Below are 13,350 nucleotides of genomic sequence, written 5' to 3'. Positions count from 1 at the left end.
TAACATACTATTGCAGGCTCTTTTTGCAGCAGCTTATTCCTAGGAGTGATGTCGGCTGAGCTTTCTGTTCTTCCTCCACGCGGACAGGCTCGTGTTGCATCTGCACTGTGAACATAAAGTCAAAGCACGGCTCCTGCCCCAGACACTTGGAGCACGCCCCAGCCTTGCTGCCGCAAGTTGGCGTGCAGCCTGAGATCCCTCCTGCGGCCTCAGAATAAGCACAGCTACACAGCTCTTGCCTATTTATACAATAAGCATTAAGGTTACACTTTATTTACAAGTTTTGAAAAATGTACAGTTTCTTACATGGGTTACTTGTGCAAAGTGATACTTGTTAACTAACAAACCAATGTGCACACAAAAGACACCGGAACATCGGACAACACAATGGCAGGTTTCATCCCACACTGCTGCTTAAGGAACTGTATCCAAATGTACAAACTTAGCCGTACAAAAAGTGAGTCTGGACTTAACAACTGTTTTCTCAGAGTTGAAAAAATACTTTGATAAAATTGAAGAGAAACTAACTCAAGCATGCAGCAGTAGCTCACATAAACCACAGTAAACTACAAAGATTGGGAACTGCAGAGACTGAAGTGCCTATCCCGTACTTTATTCAGACTTTCCACAAGGCAAAGCTGGATACCAAATATCTTTCTCCGATAAAGATAAGGGGAGGGAAGAAGACACTAAAAGGAGAATCATTCCACCTCTGGAACACTTTGGGTTTTACCTCTTCCTTCATATGGAAGGGCTTGAACTCAAGAGTACCGCAGCTCTATCTGCTTTAGTCCAGTAACGCCTCAGTGACAGCACTAGAGTGGAGCAGTCTCCATAGGGGTGTCCCTTAACACACCGCTTCACTTCCAACATAAGAATAAATCAGAGGTTTTATTTCTCACCCCAAGTACAGATCAAAGTACCACACCTGAAGGGATCTATGTACATCTGTACATAAATCTCACCTGTGAAGTGTACAAGTGGCGTTCTTACAAACTAGGTAAGAGTTGGTAAAGCAGTACAGATGAAGGAAATAAAAAGGTTACTTCTTCACTCAGTACTTACAAACATAGTGGAGTCTAAACCAATAGTAAATGACCAGCCTGGACAGATCAGCACTTTAGTAATATCAGTTAAAAAATGTGTATGTATATAAACATCCCTTTTTGTCAAGCTACACATAAGCATCACTGTGTATAACACAATTACAATTAAAAGCTTAGTGTACACTACAGAAATGCACAATACTGCCCTAAGACTGGAGAGGGACCACAGAAAATGAATTCAGCGTCAGTAATTCTTTTGCAAGTAACCCAAGTACAGTACATTTGACTTCAAAGTGGGTGCTTTATTATGTCCAAGGAGAAGAAGCTTCAGCAAGGGAGGGTGGCAACGGCACAACAGCTATTCTGCTTTCAAAGTAAATGCAGTGATGCTAGGAGGAAGATGACTCAGACACTTCATATACTTTCCTCATCACCAGAGTGTTCATTTGCATCATCCTGGGTCAACAATCACGCCAACTCTGTTCTACTATTGCAGAAACCCGTTTTTCATATTCCCGCTTATTCTCTTGGTATAGCTGAGCTGCCTGGCTGTTTGCTGGACTGTTGGGGTTTGGCTCATCCAACAGAGACTGCGCAAAAAGAAGAAAAGACGCTCAGCCGTGGAAGTACAGTCCCTGCAATATATTCTCTAGACCATCCACATTAGCAAGGGGGCAGAAGTTCGTCTAGATACAGGTAGGGCACATTGCATCGCTCCAGCTGTAGGAAGTTACTGCGAGCTTTCAGTCTTGCTCTCAGCAGTGCAATCCAGAGCTGGACACCTTCAGCAACCTCTGAGCGTCCCTAAGGCTGGTTAATCTACACAGGGTATTCATACTTAAACATATACCAACACTGAGCTCCTCTACTGGCTCTGAGGAGCCCAAAATGCTTTTCCTGAGCAGTTTACTTAAAACAAACAAACAAACCCCAACCTAATTGAATTCTGCCTTTTCACGCAGAAATCTTTTTTACCTGTATGGATGTTAAGATGGAAGAGACATCGTAAGTAGGACTCCAGCGATTCTGAAGGATATCCAGACATATACTACCATCTGCATAGACTAGAAAAGGTTCAAGAAGAATGGCTTAGAACAGGAACTGCATGTTGTATAGCTTCTCAGTTTGTTCCCTGCATTGTCTGATCCTGAAAACCCACATAGTGACAAACAGGACAGAAGCCAGTGCTGTGTGACAGACTGGAACCATCAGACAGGCCTGCATGTAGGAGATGAGGCTGAATACTGGAGGCAGCTGCCAGTGACAAAGCTCAAACCCCGCTTGTTCTTCAGTGCCAAGATTCTCTGTGACACTGCAGCCACCGCTATGGAAAAATGAAACCACCAAGAGATTGAAGGCAAAAATGTTAAGCTTTCCACATGCGATCCAAATAGGGAACGCTAAAAATGAGCTGTTTACATATAAGGTTTCCCCAGAATACATCCACAGCAGTCAATAATGCCTCGTCTCATGACAGCTCTACAAGAACCTTCCCTCAGCGCACTTAGCCCACGCAGGCCTTACTTGCTATGTGTATGTAGCTTACTTAGCTATACCTACTAAGTTTCAGGTATTCGTGAAGCTAGTATTTCTTGGAGCCAAGGAACCAACCTTTAATGACCAAGGGGAGGGACTGGCTGTAGTTGGAAACTAGTACTACATTTCAAGGTATGGCATTCATACAGACCCACAGTTCTACAAAAAGAATAGTGATAGAAGACAACTGCAATCGGAAGTGTAATTCTGTGCACATGGTACGTATAGAGAACAGCAAACATCTTCAACTTCTCGAGTTCTGTCATGTGTATCAGCAGACAGCTGAAAGAGGAGCCTCCTAATACCGCGCTGCACCACCTGCAGGCTGAGAGGCATCTTCTGTTCATCTCAAGCCTGAGCACAGCTCACACAGTCACCTCCATCGGAGCCGCACAGCAGCACACTGGAATTGTGCTTATTAGAGAGTGGAAACTTTTATTATAAATAGTCTATTTCTGCAGCTCTTACAGAAAGCTACAATTAAATGTACTGTGTAAGTACTTACCATTTGGATGAAACATTTTAGAGACAAATCTAACAGTAGGTGGCTTATTTGGATATTCTTCTGTGAATTCTATTGTAAGTTTGAACGTTCCTGGAGTTGAAAGAGAAATACATTAGCTTTATTTGGAACAAATTTACGTCAGATGACCAAGAATCATTCCTATATAATCATAAACAGATACAACTGTGCTTGTGAATCCATTGCTGGGCTCAGAATGCAGACTGCTGAGTCCTACGCTGCTACTTCTCTCTGCTATGGGAGTTCCTCCTGTCACTGCTAAAAGATGCTTAGAATTGAAGGTTGTTTGTTTTTTTTCTAATCAGGTAATGAGATCATGGTGTTAAGCAAGCGGCATTGCAAGCAGCATTCTTCCTAGACATTCTACCCTTCCTTTGGGAATGGCTTATTAAGTCCCAGACCAACCAGTCTCAGCAATGCACTAACCTGACTGATTTCAGCCCTTCTCTTCAGGCTGTGGCAATCTGACCATCAGAAGTCTGACATATAAACTGCCCAAATGTGGGTCTGAAGGACTAAGCGCTGCTAGTGACCCACATCAGTAACTAAGGAAAGTGCAACCTTCTCTTTGCTATGCCCTCACATTGCACGTGCCAGAATATGAAGTGCCTATGCACGCCCAGGAATACCCGGAGCACCTCTGTACAAACATACAGCTCTCCCATAAGAGGAGCACACTGGACCCTACAGTAGCAGCCACGGCATGCTGCCCAGCACATGTACCACCTGGCCCTGAAGAGGTGGTCTGACACCATCAGGGACAGCTTCCCTGCCCCACACACACAGTGCCCAAAGCAGAATTCAGGGGCTCACCTACAAAGCTCATCCCTGCTGATTAACTGTGGTTATTCCCTCATCTGGCTGGCAAGTGTGCCAGTGGCTGGTGGCCAAACAACAGATCTTTGACCTCTTTCCCTTTTTACAGATCAGTAAGGAACTGCGGGATTTACTGGGGAATCCTCCTCTGTAAGGCTATAAACTATAACAAAGGTCATGGCTCCGACGTTCCAGTTTGCACATGAAGTCAGTACAGATGCCTGAGAGCTTTCTGTGCAGCTCCAAGTGGAGCAGTTTCTGTGCAGTGGGAGTTCTCAGCTGCCTAAAAACAAGTTTTTGCTTGTTTGCTATTTTTATTAGCAGCCCAACAACATCGGAGCAGAGAGCCAACAGCACGTCATCCTATTGGAAAGCAAAAGGAACAATAAGAACATCACAGTTTTCCCAAACAGGAAAAGTCTGTGCATTCAGATCATTCAATTAAGTGGAAGCCTGCAGTGAGGCTTTCAAGTTTTACTCCTGCTAATCCGGAGGCGCAGAGACAGATTTGAGACCAGCCTGAAAAACAGGCTAGAAAGTCTGTAACAAGCTGCCAGCTGCAGACTGCCCTCATACCTCCCTTCCCCACAAAGCACAGCCTTGGTGACGTGAGAGCTTCTGAACCAAAGACAGCAGGGACTCCCAAGTACTGTGTCCCAGCTCTGCTTTGCTGTACCTTCTTCAGGAAATACTAAAGCAGACGCTTCTGTGGAAGGCTGACTAAGCAAGCAGAGTAAAAATCAAGTCCAAACCATCACATAATAGAGTTCAGTAAATTTACTCAAGCAAATGAATGCTATTTTAGAACACCCATTGAAGCAGATGAAGAAGAGACAGGTAAGATGGCCAAAGAACAAATCTAGGGCAGTCCGGTCTGTCTTAGAATCTATTTAAAACAACTAAAAACAGGGAAGCCATCCATCTCACTACGGAGAGGACAGCATTACTTTTAACGCCAACTGGAGTGAGTGGCTGGACACTTTCCAGCTGGAGTATCTCCTGACTCAAAGTCAGGATCCCAAGCAGCAATGGCTCTTTGGAAGAACTGCAGCATGCAACAGCTCACTGCTGAGCTCCGTTAGCAGACAGTTCCAAAGACTCAGTGAACCGCAGTCCGGGGTCACTCACGCAAGTGGAATTGGGTATGACAACACGCTGCTGGGATGACTCCTCCATTGGCCACAGTGCCACTACCTTTACAGCTTTCAACTAGTGATTCTTCCAACAGTTTCCTGACAGCCCATTTTAGAACAAAGATTTTTGTATTCGCTGTCATCCTACAAATGCTGGGATCATCCTCATCCCAGAATGTTCCCACGTCTGTTCTGCACTTACCTCATCCATCTGTTTCTCCTGCCTTAGCTCAGAGGAGGCTCCTCCAAGCCCCGTGCCCGGCCCTGCAGTGCCCATGGCCCTGCCAAGCTCCTCCACATGAGTGCCTATAACACTGTAACAGTCCCTGCCTCTCCAACCTGAGGATACTGAACCCCTATTCCTTTGGTAACGAACAAACCATACTGAGGGCAAACACGTTGCTTTCTCTGTCCAAGCTGCCTGCAAAATGACAGGAAGGCAGGATACTGCAATAGCTGTTACTTAACTCTCCTCAAGCCAGGAATCGTGTGTTATAACCACAGCATCGAAATTCAGCTTGAAAGAAATGGGTCTGTAGGGCTTGGGGGAGCCTGGGATTCCATCATGGGGGCAACATTACCAGTTCATGTGACACAAGCACACGGGTTCTAAGGAATAAGGGAAAGGTAAGATAAACAGCTCTGAAGTCCTACTGCAGGCATCTGCAACTCAGTGCTTTCAAAGCAGGAGATGGAAGTTTTGCTGCTGATCTAAATTAGCAGTTGCTCACAGGCCAAGTCATCCTTCAGTTGTGAAGACACCTCAAATGTCTGGAGGTGGAAGGAAGGGAGGGTTGTTATCAGCATTTTGCACGGCACGTAAACATGCATTGGAGCTTAGGGCTCTCAGTTCAGGCAAAGCTACGAAACCTCAGAAGCTGAGACTGGAAAAGGGATCCACCAGAACAAGGATGAAGAAAAGCAATTCCCACCATGTTGGAATTCTTAAAGCTAGAACACATGACATTTTTCACAGCCTACTTTCATAGAATCATAGATACTTTCACAACCTCAAGTCTTACAGTAGTACCCAGGAGGGACAGGGATTAAAAACAAGATGTGTACTGCCCTGATAAAGAAGGGTTACAGAACTCCGGTGTACATTGGATCCACAAGGGCATGAACAAAACGAGCCCAAATAACAGCTCCGTACTATAAATAAGTCTACATTAAACTCAACTGCACCTGAACTGTGCTACCACCGGTTCTCTCACCAAAGGGAGAAGGCAGAGCAGGCACCAGCAGTGTTGTATCTCTGGGCTCCACCCAGCACTTCGTTATCTAGCACAACGTAAGGTATGTCCCAGAGAAACAGTGATAAACACGATCTGCTTTCCTGAGAGTGCACTGTGAAAAACACAAGTTCTGCTAAGAAGACTGTAGCCCTTCACACAGCAAGATTGTAAGGTCAGGCAAAACAATGGGACAGCAGTAGCAATACTCAGGTGTCTGCCTGGACTTCAGGCTGCTGTGAGCACAAGGTGCCCGAAGTTTAAAAGATAAAGACACAATGCTACCCAAGCACGGACAAATCAAACCAGCACAAATCACTAAAGCGGCCTCCAATCTTCTGCAACTAGGTTGAAATATGTGGGGAAAAAAAGCCATTATATCATTTGTTAAACTCACTTTGCACTTGGAAGAGACTGAACACAACAACAAGCTGTGCTTTAGCACACTGCAAGCAGAAGCCTCTCTGCACACAGACAGCAGATCAGTGGGAGAAGCAGAGCAGCAGGGGGCCAGGCCTCCCTCAGGGAGATTTAAGGGAGCCCTCAACCCTCAGCTTTCCTGCCTATAGCAGGGAGGTTGGATTAAATGACCTTTAGAGGTTCTTCCAACTCAAAGGATTCTATAATAAAGATGACAGAATGCATCTGGTCTACCAGCTTTATGTGCAGTGTTACGGAATGCTTAAGTCCCAAACACTGGTGTTCTGAACAGCTCCTCCAGCAGGATTCTTAACTACTCAGTTAAAAGAAATAACTACCTTTTGTAGTTCTTCCGCCTCAAATACTTAAAATATATTAAATCCTCACAGAAAACATTTGGAACTTCAGATGCTCACAAACAAGAAACCAGCCAAGAACAATGTAAGAGTCGAGAAGTTTTGCTTATATTCTTGGCATGAGTCACAGAGATCTAGGATTAATTACAGCCTGCACTTAAAGTATCTTAAGAAATGCATCCTTGATTTCATTTAGGCAGCACTTCACGTCTAATGAGTTTTCACAGTGATGCTAAGGTGTTCATAACGTCAATAAGGCTGAAAGAGGCATCAAAGCCAAGCAGAAGCTGCCTAGAGAAGGCCTGGGTCAGGGTCTGCGGAGGCAGCTAGAGAAGCTACAAGCTGCTTCTAACCTTTAACCCTGGGTACCACTGACTGCAGCTCAACACGACAGATGCCAACACAGAATTCTGTCTGCACGGGACTTACGGGCAAAGCACTGAAACGTCAGAAGGAACGTATCCCAAATAATGCAGTTTGGCAGCAGCCCTACACCCGGCTCTGGGCAGCCCTACGCTGGGCTCCGAGCGGTGCCCCGTGTGGTACCGTCCCCTCCTCAACGCAACCCGGAGTTGCTCGCCGCTCCACAGGACGCTCGGTCAAACCTCGGACCCCACTACCGTCCCCCGCCTCCCGCTGCCCCCCCTCCACCCCGCAGCCACACTCACCGTCCTCGAAGGGGGTCCCCTCGGGCCTGCGGGTGGAAGAAGCAGAGCACAGCGTTACGGCGTTAGGGCCCGGCCGGCCCCGCGCCCGCCTCCCTCCGCGCGTTACTCACCCGAAGATGACGGCGTTCCACACCATGATGTTGTTCTCGGAGGGGGCCCCGCTCACCCCGGCCGGGGGGTCCTCCTGCAGCCTGTGGGCACAGCGGTGCGGGCTCAGCGCGGCGCCGCCCCCCGCCCGCCCCTGCGCATTCGGCGTAGCCCGGGCGGGGAGCCGGGCGCCGCTGCGCAAACGGCGTAACCCGCGGCGGGCGGCGCGGCCCGGCGCTACGCAATCGGCGGAGCGCGCCCTGCCCCGCCGCCATGTTGTGCGGCCCTCTCCGCGCCCGGCGGGGCCGAGCCCCGCGCCCTCTCACCCCCCGCCGCCCTCCGCCGGCGGCCTCGGTACCTCTTGAAGTCTCGCATGAGGCGCCTACGGGCCGGAGTGGACATGGCGAGTCGGGGTTACGAATCACTCATACACCGCCGGAGGGAGGACGAGGCGCCCGGGAACGGCGGCGAAACTCCGACCGAGGCGGCGGCACCGGCGAACGGGAGCGCTCACGGCCTCTACCACTGAGGCGGGGGCGGGGGCCGCACCGATCCCTGCGCCTGCTGCCGGGCGATCCCGGCACGTACCAACAGCCGCGGGGAGGGGGGGGGGGGAGGCGGAGCCGGATGCCACCGCGCTGCCGGCCCGGCCGCTCCCACCGTGGGAGGAGGGAGGGGGGCGGGGCCTGAGGCGGCGGGCCGTACCAACAGCCGAGGCGGGCGGGGGGGTGACGGGGCCCGTGACGTCACGGGGGAGATGGAACTGCTGCCCACGGCGGCGCCGGCGGGACGCGCTGTGAGGAGGGGACGGGGCGGGGCCGCCGTGCTGCTCCGTGTGCCAACGGGGAGTACGGGGGGAAACGGGCTCTGCCGGGCCGGTAATAAAGCGTAAGAACACGCGACTTCTGCCTGTGCCGGGGGATGAGTTACGTGGGAGCCATTTTCCTCAGCCCTACTCTCACGTTTAATTCGAGGCGCTGCGGACGCGCTCAGGGCGAGCCCGGCCTGCCCCGAGCCCCCGGTACACCCCCGGTACACCCCCGGTGCGCTCCCCGCGGGGCCGAATCCCGCCCGCTCGGGCCTGAGCTACCGGAAGTCTTTCCGGCCTCGCGTCGACCGCGCCTGCGCGCCGCCGTCAGAGCGCCCCGCCCCGCGCCGCCGCCATGCCCAAGGTGGTGTCCCGCTCCGTCGTCTGCTCCGACACCCGCGACCGCGAGGAGTACGATGACGGCGAGAAACCGCTGCACGTCTATTACTGCCTGTGCGGGCAGATGGTGCTCGTGTTGGGTGAGCGGGGCGGCGGCGGGCGGGGCCGGGGGGGACGCGCGGGGCGGGGCCGGTAGCGATGCCGGTAGCGATGCCGGTAGCGATGCCGGTGTCCTGATGCTCCGTGTTCGCAGACTGCCAGCTGGAGAAGCTGCCCATGCGGCCCCGGGACCGCGCCAGGGTGATCGACGCCGCCAAACACGCGCACAAGTTCTGCAACGCCGAGGAGGAGGAGACCGTCTTCCTGCGCAGGTTGGAGCGGGGGGAGCCGGCCGGGTAGCGGCCATGACACGTCCCGGCCCTGACCTGTCCCATCTCTGTCCGCAGGCCCGAAGGCATAGAACGGCAGTTCCGGAAGAAGTGCGGCAAGTGAGTGAGCGCTGCCTGGGGAGCGGAGCGGGGATCGTGCCACTGCTGACTGCGAGTCCTGAGCCCGGCGTTGGATGTGCTTTTATTTGACGGATGCGCTGTTATTTGCAGGTGTGGATTGCTGCTTTTCTACCAGCACCAACAGAAGAACGCTCCGGTGACTTTCATTGTGGATGGTGCTGTGGTCAAGTTCGGACAAGGCTTCGGGAAAACCAACATATATACTCAGAAGCAAGAACCTCCCAAGAAGGTAACCTGCTCTAGAAGTGAAAGGGCTGCCTTTGCTTTCGGTATGGTGCAAGTAAAGTCACATATTAAGGAAGAAGAAAGAAATGGATCTGTAAACAGCAATTCCATTCTGGGCCTTCTCCCTCTTTGCCTTTAGTTTACTACTGAGCAGGTTGTTGCATCTGGAATTCCCGGCACAAGAGAAGCAAGATCAATTTGGAAATCTGGATTTTGCCTTATTTTGAGACTTAGTCACCTGAAAGCTTCCATCTGTAAATAGGTCAGGTTGGCAAAAGGTGTGCAAGTTCTCAGAATTTGGCTAGAAGCGTCAATGAGTTTGATTCTGATAATTGTATCACTAAGCCCAGAGATTGTTAAGGAGATTCCTTTGCTACTCTCTGAGTTCAGGTAATCGTAGTGACTTGCATAAGAAACCTTAAAAGCCTCAGAGGAGGAAATAATCCGTAATGGCAGGACTTGTCCCAGGTTTTAATGAAGTGCTTTGCCTTTTATCCAGGTGATGATGACCAAACGCACCAAAGACATGGGCAAGTTCAGTTCTGTCACCGTTTCCACAATCGATGAAGAGGAGGAGGAGATCGAAGCAGTGAGTTTTGTCTGCCCTTGGTGGCAGTCATGCCAGTGCTCAGAGCTGACGCTTGTCTCACTGTTTGCATGAGGTGTTGATGCTTCAGGGCTTGCTATTGCAAAGCGATGTGATTTGTGTTTCAGAGGGAGATTGCAGATTCCTATGCACAGAATGCAAAAGTGATTGAGAAACAGCTGGAACGCAAAGGAATGAGCAAAAGAAGGCTACAGGAGCTGGTGAGTGATTTGTTTTTAGTGATGAACACAAGTCCATTAGAACTGTTAACTTTGCACACAGAAGCTATTTGCAGGTCCAACTCTGGACGTAGAGGGGTCCTGGTAAGGTCATGGGTAGCAAATAACTTCTGTGTTATTTAAAGTGAAGGCTTCTTTTACTTTAAAGTTTGAGAAAAGATGTTCTAGATTTCTTCAATGCAAAATTGTACGGTTACCTACAGAACTGACTGAAGGGCAGACAGCAGAATCTTTACAGGGAGACTCACACAGCCTATTGGTCAGGGAACACAGGCTGGGGGAGGCAGGGGGGCATGCTGAGGCTCAGCCAGTTGGAGTATCTTTAATGCTGTGCTGCCAAGCCCACTTGACAGAGCAGGTCCTTACTGTGAGGTGTCAGGGCAGGCTAATGCTGCAGCAGAGGATCTGCCTGCTCAGCTACCAGCACAAAGGTGTCTTGAGGAATTAGCAGAAAGAACGTCACAATTAATCTTGCCTGCTGTGACAGGAGAGTAGTAGATGAGGGGAGAAAAGCGTGCAGCTTCCATCTCAGGGTGGGGGCCTACGGGAAAGCTGAAGAGGGAGTTCTAATAAGGGTAGGTTTTAGTAGGGCAAGGAAAAGTGGTTTTAAAATGGAAGTGGGTAGATTTAGACTAGATATTAGGAGGAAGCTCTTTATCACGAGGGTGGTGAGACACTGGATGCCCCCTCCCTGAAAGCATTCAAGGCCAGGCTGGATGGGACTATGAGCAGCCTGCTCTAGTGGGAGGTGTCCCTGCCTATAGCAGCGGGGTTGGACCTAAATGATCTTGAAGGTTCATTCCAACCCAAACCATTCTGTGATTCTATGAGATGGTCACCTGTGCAGTTAGACTCAGGCTTTTTATGACTTTAAAAGCAGTCCCCTTGTACCGCAGGGGAGGAGGGAGTCAGTAAAGAACTGAGTTACTCTTGTTTCTGATGTGAAAAGCTTGTGATGTCAGGATAAGAAAGACACCGTTCCCAGATATGATTATGTCATAATTTTCTTAGGCTGAGTTGGAAGCCAAGAAAGCCAAGATGAAAGGAACACTGATCGACAACCAGTTCAAATGAAGCACTCCACATCTGCTGTGTCTTTGGAGGCAAGTGGAAGCTACCAGAAGCTATTGCAGGTCTGTCGGCAAAGGCAACATTGAAGATCAGTGTGCAACCAGGTTGGAAGATGAGTACCTCTCTGGTGTAGTTGGTGCTCTGCTACGAATTGTACTAACTGAAATAGCACTGGAAACTGTGGAAACCCGATCTCTACACAATGGCAAGCTGTTGCAGACAGAACATTTACTTGTCAGAAAATCTTTGCTGGGTGCCTTTGTGAGTTCAGTGCACCGTTAGATACCCGTCTTTTCATTTTGATGGTTTTGAAATGTAGGAGAAACCCATAAATGTATTAAGACAGATCAACCGTACAGCAGAATCATTACAAAAGTAAGCTTTGTTCATTGGGATATTTTAAAATGTGTCCAAAACATGCTGCATTCTTACAGGTGGGTCATTTCAGTGCAGGAGTGTGAACAGCAAGCAGGCTGTTGCAGGTAATCAGTATGTGCTTGGCCATGGCTTTAATTCTTAGCCACTGTTGAACACTGGAAAACTGCAGCTGTATGGAATTACATTGCTGGCTACTACAACATGAAATCCAGCCCTGTTTTATACTTCTGGAAACAAAACCTGCCAGAGTATAATTTACACCTCTAAGGAGTAGAAGTAGATTGCTGGAAAGCACTGATGGGATTGCTGATCTTTCAGAGTTGTAAGTACCTGGAATCAGACTGCTGATCATTTAAAGCAGAATTCACATGCATCTCTGAACTCACCAGCCATTGGAGCTGTGGAACATGAAGAAAACTGTTTTTAGTACATTGACACAGCCCTGCACAAAGACACTGCTAAGAATCGGTGCATAAAATAACTTGTTTGGGAAATAATATCCTTTTATGTTTTCTTTTACATCTTCAGTGATGTGATAACAGTACTCCCCCCCCAGCCTGTGTCACTGTTACTTGGGATTAAATGCCATTTAATGGATCTGAACTAAAATACCTTTCCTGGGGTGTTCTTATTCTCCTGCATGTGATAATATAACAGGTAGGCAATATACAAAATGCTTCATTTCACACAGTTCTTACGGAAGATTCTGTATGATCAGTGTAGGTTTTCCATCTGACTTGATATCCTTCAATGGGGAAACTTCGGTCTGCTTAGATTAAGGATGCATCCCTCTTTCCTGCTTCAAGAAACGCCAAGAAAGAAGCCCACTGAAGATCAATGTTACTTGTGCACCTTCCTCCAGAAACACAGGGATGCTGACTGCACGAGTGTGTGTTGGCTTGGATACCAACTCTTCCCTCTGGATTCTCCCCAGTCCTATGGCTGGGATGTGAGTTGGATAGAGCTGGGAGTGGAGAACAGCCAGTGGGAGTGGGGCTGCCAAAGCCAGGTAAGCAGCAGGGAAATAAAATGGGGGAAAAAAAAGCCACCCTCTCCTAAGAACCTGTTGAATATAATGGTTATAAGGCTTGGGCTATGAGTCATCCAACAGATAGGTAAAGGTTAGGTTTAGGGTTAAGGCTGGGAGTGACAAACCAGAGGACTTCAGCCAAAGTGGGGCTGTACAGGAGCTGCTGGCAGGGCTGGGAAAGTGCAATTTGATGAAGCACAAATACAATGTGAACACGTGGCTCAGAGTAGCTTGTCCAAAGTGGTTATTAACCCTGTCACCAATTTCTCCAGCTGTGGATCTCAAGCCTTGAGGCTGCGTCAGCGGCACAACAAAACTGTTTTTTCTTGCTTGCTTTTAAAATACCAG

At 49.1% G+C, this 13,350-nt stretch overlaps 2 protein-coding genes across 4 annotated transcripts; one reads left to right on the top strand and one right to left on the bottom strand.

Annotated features, from left to right (window-relative positions):
• Window positions 1-257: 257 nt before the first annotated feature.
• UBE2A (ubiquitin conjugating enzyme E2 A) lies at window positions 258-8,415 on the bottom strand. The gene is made up of 6 exons (XM_072334419.1): window positions 8,176-8,415; window positions 7,841-7,921; window positions 7,731-7,756; window positions 3,088-3,177; window positions 2,022-2,110; window positions 258-1,636 (listed from the first exon to the last, which is right to left on the bottom strand). The coding sequence occupies exons 1-6, from the start codon at window positions 8,217-8,219 to the stop codon at window positions 1,508-1,510; spliced, it is 459 nt and encodes a 152-aa protein (XP_072190520.1). The 5' UTR covers window positions 8,220-8,415; the 3' UTR covers window positions 258-1,507.
• Window positions 8,271-13,228, top strand: STEEP1 (STING1 ER exit protein 1). Of its 3 annotated transcripts, none has more exons than XM_072334418.1 (7): window positions 8,271-8,397; window positions 9,218-9,335; window positions 9,411-9,452; window positions 9,564-9,702; window positions 10,198-10,287; window positions 10,413-10,505; window positions 11,535-12,577. In XM_072334418.1, the coding sequence occupies exons 2-7, from the start codon at window positions 9,241-9,243 to the stop codon at window positions 11,595-11,597; spliced, it is 522 nt and encodes a 173-aa protein (XP_072190519.1). In that variant the 5' UTR covers window positions 8,271-8,397; window positions 9,218-9,240; the 3' UTR covers window positions 11,598-12,577. The 3 variants fall into 3 exon arrangements, with proteins under 3 accessions (XP_072190519.1, XP_072190518.1, XP_072190517.1); XM_072334417.1 differs by lacking the exon at window positions 8,271-8,397 and adding an exon at window positions 8,869-9,104 and having other exon boundaries at window positions 11,535-13,228; XM_072334416.1 differs by lacking the exon at window positions 8,271-8,397 and adding an exon at window positions 8,949-9,078.
• The last annotated feature ends 122 nt before the right edge of the window (window positions 13,229-13,350 follow it).

Source organism: Excalfactoria chinensis, chromosome 4 (assembly GCF_039878825.1).
Source record: "Excalfactoria chinensis isolate bCotChi1 chromosome 4, bCotChi1.hap2, whole genome shotgun sequence".
Taxonomy (NCBI): domain Eukaryota; kingdom Metazoa; phylum Chordata; class Aves; order Galliformes; family Phasianidae; genus Excalfactoria; species Excalfactoria chinensis.
Note: the sequence above shows the minus strand (reverse complement) of the source record. Positions and strands in the feature narration are given on the sequence as shown.

Excerpts from the sequence above, each read along its gene's own strand:
- STEEP1 (XM_072334417.1), top strand. The coding sequence starts at position 8,981 with ATGCCCAAGGTGGTGTCCCGCTCCGTCGTCTGCTCCGACACCCGCGAC. Across the intron at positions 10,288-10,412 it reads AGGAGGAGGAGATCGAAGCA|AGGGAGATTGCAGATTCCTA; the intron begins GTGAGTTTTGTC and ends TTTGTGTTTCAG. Across the intron at positions 10,506-11,534 it reads AAAGAAGGCTACAGGAGCTG|GCTGAGTTGGAAGCCAAGAA; the intron begins GTGAGTGATTTG and ends TAATTTTCTTAG.
- UBE2A (XM_072334419.1), bottom strand. The coding sequence starts at position 8,219 with ATGTCCACTCCGGCCCGTAGGCGCCTCATGCGAGACTTCAAGAG. Across the intron at positions 7,922-8,175 it reads CTCATGCGAGACTTCAAGAG|GCTGCAGGAGGACCCCCCGG; the intron begins GTACCGAGGCCG and ends CTGTGCCCACAG. Across the intron at positions 1,637-2,021 it reads CCATCTTAACATCCATACAG|TCTCTGTTGGATGAGCCAAA; the intron begins GTAAAAAAGATT and ends CTTTTTGCGCAG.